The sequence below is a fragment of the Crinia signifera genome, chromosome 3 (assembly GCF_055691185.1).
Source record: "Crinia signifera chromosome 3, ASM5569118v1, whole genome shotgun sequence".
NCBI lineage: Eukaryota > Metazoa > Chordata > Amphibia > Anura > Myobatrachidae > Crinia > Crinia signifera.
The window spans coordinates 331632380-331640162 of NC_139219.1; the positions used below are offsets into that span (position 1 = coordinate 331632380).

The window sequence follows — 7783 nt, forward strand, 5'->3', positions numbered from 1 at the left end:
GGAATCTCCTGATGAGGAAATAGTTCTAGGAGTCACTACTACAGGTGATAAAATGGCAGGGAAGCAATGTAATAAAGCATTACATGGCTGCATAGTGAGTGGAATCAGGGAAAGAAAGAAGTAATAATGAAACTGTATACAGTAGGTCATTGGTGTGGCCTCATCTAGAATACTGTGTCCTGTTCTGTATAGTCATTTGTACGACCTCATCTAGAATACTGTGTCTAGTTCTGGAGGCCATATCTCTAAAAGGATATAAAACACATTAGAGACTGTACATAAAAGGGCAACTAAAATGGTGCATGGACTACATCACAAAACTTACCAGGAAAGACTAAAAGATCTTAATATTTACAGTTTGGAGCAGAGAAGGGAAAGGGGGGCATTATAGAAACATTTAAATATCTCAAAGGTTTCAACAAAATTCAGGAGGGAGAATTAGAACATGAGGACATGCACTGACACTGGAGGGAGGGGATTCAGGGGAAATCTGAGGAAAAATTACTTCTCAGAAAGGGTAGTGGACAAGTGGAATAGCCTCCCCTCAGAGGTGGTTAAAGGCTGAGACACTAGAGCAATTTACACCTGCTTGGGATAGACATAAGTGTATCCTTACAAAGTAATAAGGATCAAATAGGGTCCAAACTAGAAGGCCAATTGATTCTTATCTGCCGTCATATTCTATGTTTCTATGTATGCTCTCAAAAAATATCATCAGTTGGCACCTGGAGTGCTGTTCCATACCAACTCCACGTGACAAAAAGAGGCCTATAAGGTGTTAGAAAAAATATAAGCTTAGGGTTTCTACTTGAGTCTCCTTGCCACCAAGGTCCCAGATCATTGGCACTAAGCAACTGGAGTGTTGTTCCATATTGAGGTTGGAAGTTGATCCGGGACCTTTGTGACTGGGAAGCCAAAACATAGGATCCAGAGCCTATATTTGTTATAACACCTTATAGGCCACATATGGTCACATGGACGCTGTAATCACTCAACTTGTCCTTATTTTATCATTGGTTTTATCAAATTTGAAAAATAATATTATACTACATTCAGTATTTGTTTTTCCTCCACATTTTATGGGATTTTGTAGGAACATCAGAGCATACCGTAATGTCACATATTTTATGGATACTAGTGGTATAGTCTCTGTGATGCAGAATTCTTGGACAATATGGTCCTAAATGCTTCTTTCACTTCATGGTTTCTCAGGCTGTAGATCAAAGGGTTTAACACCGGTGTCACAACACCATAAACTAAGGCAAAATACTTCAGGTTTGATGACAGAATCTTTGTTTGTCCTATATAAGTAATTATACTTGTCCCATAAAGAATAAAGACCACAGTCAGATGTGAAGCACATGTAGAAAAAGCTTTAGACCTTCCGCCCCTTGAGTGGATCTTTAATATAGATATAATGATGGAGATGTAGGACACCACAATAAAAACAAATGGTGTTAACAGGGTAAATAAACTTCCGACAAATATAGCTATTTTATAGAAGGTGAGATCACCACATGCCAGCTCTAGAAGGGCCAATACCTCACAAGCAAAATGGTCCAATATGTTCTCCCTGCAGAACACAAGAGGTTTGGCGATTGTGGGAACAGTTGCTACAAGGAAGTTTCCTGACCACATAATGACTGTAATGATATGACAAGTCCTCCAATTCATAATTATGGTGTAATGTAAAGGGAAGCGTATGGCAATATACCGGTCATACGCCATCACCGCCAGCAGTATATCCTCAGTACTTCCTAGGAACAGGCCGGTGTTCATCTGCGCCAGACACCAAAGGATGGGAATTCTCCTTCTCTTAGAAAATACATCCAGCAGAATTTTGGGCAAAGTGATAGAAGAATAGAACAAATCGATGATGGATAAGTTGCAAAGAAAATAGTACATAGGGGTGTGTAATGAAGGACTGATGATTATAGTACATATCATAAAACTGTTCCCCACAATGATCAATGTGTAAATTATTAGGAAGAAGATAAACATCAAAACACAAATCTGGAAGTTCTGAGAAAATCCCGTGAGGATGAATTCTTTTTGCAAGGTTTGGTTCCCAAATTCCATTTTATGAATCGCTATTAAAAGCACATGCATCTGTAGTAACATCACAAGAGCTGTTTTAGTCAGGAATATTTTTCTCTCGGTCTCACCCAATTGTTTGTTGCCTCTACTCATCAGGATGGCCACTGCATTGATATTGTAGTCTCCAGACTATGCTCAGGTTCTAAATTCATGAACATTCCTTTCCATCTCTTGCATCTCTCCTCCATTACTTAAAACTCAAACCCACAGACAAATGAACACTATTAATTTTCAACAACTATCCACTTGTCTGAAACAACTGCTCTCACCTATTTGTCCAATCACTTCTCCTGAGATGGCTGTATCACACCAGAACCAGACTCTAGAATTAGCCCCTGATAAAGTGGCTCCAGCTACTTATCAACCTTCACAAAGGCCTAGATGTCAACCATGGCACAACGTAACAAGACAAATTGATTTATCCTTCACTGGCACTAACGATTATAGGATAATACGTTTCTACTGTATGTAGTGGAATACGATCCTCTTCTCCAAATAGGGAAAGACAAGTGTGTGGAAATAAATACCATACGTTCCTTAATGGAGACAGGGGATCCTCTTCTCCGTATAAATAGCTTAAAGCGATCCAAAGTGGGGGCTCTCCTTCTAGTATGGATAAACTTCCAAATCCTTCTCCCTCGTAAGATGTATGATCACCAGACGTAACCCAAAACAAAGATGATTGGGAAGTATATAGTGTATATATTCACTATATACTTCCCAATCATCTTTGTTTTGGGTTGCGTCTGGTGATCATACATCTTACGAGGGAGGAGGATTTGGAAGTCTTTCCATACAAGACGGATAGCCCCCACTTTGGATCGCTTTAAGCCAGCGATCCTCAAACTATTCTACTCTGGAACCCCATTAGACAATACAAATAATTACAGGACCCCAGCAAGTTAATGCAGAAGGTCAACACATCACATACATGGCAGCATTGTGGAGGCACAATGATGGGAGGAGTCTCAAATAATAGACAATTCAACAGATTTTTCAGACTCCTTGAATCACTGACTAAAGCTGTCCATACATCTACAGATCGATTGTCCGATCTGGTTGGTTGGTTGGAACAAAAACCTGGTAATGGATGAGAGCAAATGACAGTTGACCATTTGCTTTGAAATGCTGGAAAACTGCCAAAAACTGTCACTCAGATATTATCAGGATTTTGTTTCAACCAGCCAGATCTGACAATCGATCTGTAGATGTATGGCCAGTTTAAGATTAGGAAAGTCATCAGCCTGATGGTCAGCAAATTGGAGTCGCGACCCCATGCTGAGAAGGTCGGGACCAACTTTGGGGCCAGGACCCACAGTTTGGAAACCGCTGCTTTAAGCTATTCATATGGAGAAGAGGATCCTCTGTCTCCATTAAGGAACGTATGGTAATTATTTCCACACACTTGTCTTTCCCTATTTGGAGAAGAGGATCGTATTCCACTACATAGGATCGTATTATCCTATAATCGTTAGCGCCAGTGAAGGATAAATCAATTTGTTTTTTTTTTCTGCACTTTGTCTTTTTAGTGGTTCTAGGGTTACCACTTTTTGTTTTATCCATCACAAGACAGCTGTCTAAGCGCACACCTACCACAAACATCTTCTCTTTTACAAAGTAACAAGACATCTACCAAAAAATGTGACCGTCAGTGGCATAAATCTCATACTCCAAGCAACTTCATCACATACAAAACTCTTTGTCACTCTTATTCTAATACTCTAGACACTGCCAAACAAACATATTTCCAAACTCACATCTCTACTAAAGCAACTAAGCCCAAGCAACTTTTTAATACATTTAATACATTTAAATGACATCTCAACCCTTCCTTAACCCTATCAGCCAATAACAAGGACAAGATTGATGAGATCTGAGACAAAATGGTATGCTCTTCCTATGCCAATGACCTGTTCAATTCTGTACATGGTACCTACTCTTCATTTTATCTCACACATGAAGATGAAGCAACAACATCTTCTCATCCTCCTACTCTACTACATCTCCATTAGATCCTACAAAAAAGTAAAGCACTTTCTTCTGTGCTCATCCCAACCTTAACTAAAATCTGTAATTTCTCTATCTCTACTGGTATCTTTCCTTCACTGCTCAATAATGCAGTAATTACTCCCATTATGAAAATACTAAATTCTGACCCTAACTGTCTTTCACACTATCATCCCATCTCTTAACTTCCATGTCCCTCCAAGGCACTTGTGGAACTTACCTACACTGGATCCACTTCGGTCAGGCTTTCATTCCCAACACTCCATAGAGATTGCACTGATTAAAGTAGTGAATGATGTGGTCACCACTAAATTTAAGACCATTACTCCTTATTCTTTTAGATCTCTCTGCTGCTTTGACATGGTTGACCAACTCTTCTCATGCAAACACTTGAATCACAAGGTTTTCAGGACATAGATATTTCTAGGTGCTCATCCTACCTATCTAATCACTCTTTCAGTGTCAGCTTCTCTGAATCCATCTCCTCTTTGCTAACTGTCAGTCTTAGGTTCTCTACTTTTCTCAAACTACAGCATACCACATCTCTTGGTAGACTAATCAGCTCTTTTGTATTTCAGTATCATCTGTACATGGCTGATACTTAAATCTGTATAGACTCCCCAGATTTGTCACCATCTTTATTGGTCTGTATCACTGAAACCCTTTATGACATTTCATCTTGGATGTTATCTCGCCATTTCCAAAACAGAATTAAATATACATTTACACCAACCAATAATAGTTACCAACCTGATATCATTATCAGTTGAGAACTTGACAAAAAAATCCTAATCCCAATCATTGGCTGTATGTTTGGGGTCATTGTCCTGCTGCAGAATACATTTGAAGACAATCAGACGCCTCCCTGATGGTATTGCATGATGGATACGTACCTGCGAGTGTTTCTCAGCATTGAGGACACCATTAATCCTGAACAAATCCCCAACTCCATTTGCTGAAATGCAAAACTTGCCTGTGACCTTAACTGTTGCCTGGAGACATTGCCTATTTTACCGCTCTCTAGCCCTACAGGGAACAAATTGCCTTCTGTTATCACCACATATTTCAAATGTTGACTAATCAGATCAGAGCACCTGATTCCATTTTTCAGCACACAGTTCCTATGTTTTTGTGCATAATTGAATGTTTCCACATTAAATGTTTGGCTTTTTGGCCACATTTGTTCCATGAAGACCACTTCTGGCCAAATGTCACAGAACATTAGATGGGTGTGCCTGATCCCACTGCCAGTTCTGAGCTGATGGCACTGATGGGCATCTTCTGATCTTGAAGGGAAGCAAGCATGATGTGTCTCTGATCTGACCCCTCTGCTTGCCGCTTGCCGACACCGCGTCTGTGGCCGAGACCTGCAGATCCACTTGTCTGTCCCACCGCTACTCCTGGCTCCTGCTAATTAAAAATGACGGTCACAAGATGGCTGTCCCCAACAGTAGACAGGTTTTAAGGATGCTAGAGGAGGCTGCCGCCTCTTCTATCATCCTCAAAAACTGTCTGCTGTAAGGGGGCAGACATTTTGTGAGGGACATTTTTTCATTAGGAGCCAGGAGGAGCACCGGGACCGCAGACAAGTAGATTTCCAGGTTCCGGCCACAGGCACAGCAGCAAGTGGCACGTGGGGAGGGTTAAGGCAGGTCCCAGTAGGCGGCAGCAGTATAGCACAGCAATAGCTATTGCTATGCCACCATCTACAGTACTCAACGTTGCTCATTTCTTTATAATTCTTCAAAAGGGCTTGAACAATATCCTTTAAAAACAAGAACCTAATTAATAAAACAAATGACATCTTCGAAATGTGCTTTCTAAATGTATACGTATATATACTGTAGGTATGGAAATGGAATATACAATCACAGTTTAAGAGTGATGTAAATATGTATAGTAAAAACCTGCACCTACTAATACCAATAATATAAAATGTAGTTTATAGATACCCGTAAAATAATCCAATAACATCATTTAATAACACGAATAAATAAAAATATATATCAATATTATATTGTCTATGATTTGATATGCAGGGTATATTGCGCTCTACCAAATGTGCAGGTGGTGCTGCTTATCCTGGGGTATGTCCACAGGGACCCCTGGGAAGTATATTATACGTTGGTGTGGATAGCGCACTCAGGGTAGGTGTTGTGCAGGGATGTAGAGAGGGGAGGGTGGGGTAGGATTAGAAAGAGGAGAAGGATTGGGTGGAAAATAAGGAGGGATATGTATAAATTAACAGTCTGTACTTTGATGTATCATAAAAGAAGGAGCTTTATTGATTTTCAAAATATAGGAATAGGATGTGTGTGTGAGGGGGGGGGCGGAGGGAGGTAGACGGGAATTCCACGGTGTGAGCCCGAATTCTGGGCGAGATGGGGTGGGGATAAGTCCTTAGAAAAGGGAGCCTCCCTGCCTTCCACTTGAGGACCTTGTGAAAGTGGGGGGTCCTAAGCTTGTAAGTCAAAAAGTCAGTCCTGGGTGTTATCACCAGGTTGAACCCTGCTGTACCTGTGGGGAGCCCTTGCGGGAATTAGGGTGTCAACAGATCCCCTTTGTACCATAAATCCTTGCGTGGGATTTATGTCTCCTACACAGGTGTGCAGCTGGGTATGGGAAGAAGGTACTCCTCCGCGGGGAAGGAGGGTGGAAAAGGTGACCTGTGTTGAGTCACTAGCAGCTGCTGGTTTGTGTCGGGTTAGTTAGGCCCGAACTGTGCAAAAAAAGGAAAAACGGAGATAGCAGCGCTAAAATAAGTAATTAAAATACCATAAACAATGATTAATAAAGGATTGGACTGATTGTACAATTAAAAGCAGTAATACATTTTATTTAATATATGACCAAATTGTGCTGGTATTTTGTAAAAAGTTGGGGGGGGGGGCGGGAGGGGAAATTTGGGATCACAATGGAGGACTGTCCGTTCCTATTAGGCCTGGGACCATATAAGTGCAAATGCAAAGACAATTGAATAGGGATTACCGTCCACCTGTAGACAAGCTGGGGTGTGTAGTTTCTCTCCCTGGGACTCAAGGCCCAAGTTGGTGTTGGGGCCGAGTCACCGTCCAGAGTAGGGGAGACACCCAAGGTTGGCACTCCCAAAGATGGTACTGGGGTCCTTTAAGATGGTATAATGTCCACGGTTAGGTCAATCCAAATAGGTCCAAGGCTGGTCTTGAACAGTCCAAAAGTGGGGGTGAATAACAACTGACGCATTTCGCCGACTCAGCGGCTTTATCAAAGGTGATGGAGTAATGTGACTGAGGGGTTTTTATACCAGACTGGGCAGGAAGTAGGTTTGGTCACATGATACACAGTAAAACACATAATCGGTCCAATCCATAAAAAAACATCATAAAGATATAAAGAGGAGGCAGAAAAAAATACATACATGTAATTCACGTTTGTTTATGCATAATTTGTTAGATGGCATTGCTATATTACACAATAATATGGTGATACAAGCAAAATATTTCATTGGTGGACAGTGGTCATGTGCCACGGGAAGGAGCTGGATCCTGATTGGTTAAATGAATAGCCTCGATATACTATAATATCCCCGTATTGGTTCGGGGGTGGAGGGTAGAGGAAGAGGGCAAAAACTAGGTGTCAGTAAGGGCGGAAGTGGAGCAGTAGGGACGCTCCACTTCCGCCCTTACTGACACCTAGTTTT

At 41.2% G+C, this 7783-nt stretch overlaps 1 protein-coding gene across 1 annotated transcript; it reads right to left on the bottom strand.

Annotated features, from left to right (window-relative positions):
* Nucleotides 1-1134: 1134 nt before the first annotated feature.
* Nucleotides 1135-1779, bottom strand: LOC146063077 (olfactory receptor 13H1-like). The gene has a single exon (XM_083175091.1). It carries the CDS (start codon nt 1777-1779, stop codon nt 1135-1137), a length of 645 nt encoding a protein of 214 aa, XP_083031217.1.
* Between the last annotated feature and the right edge of the window lie 6004 nt (nt 1780-7783).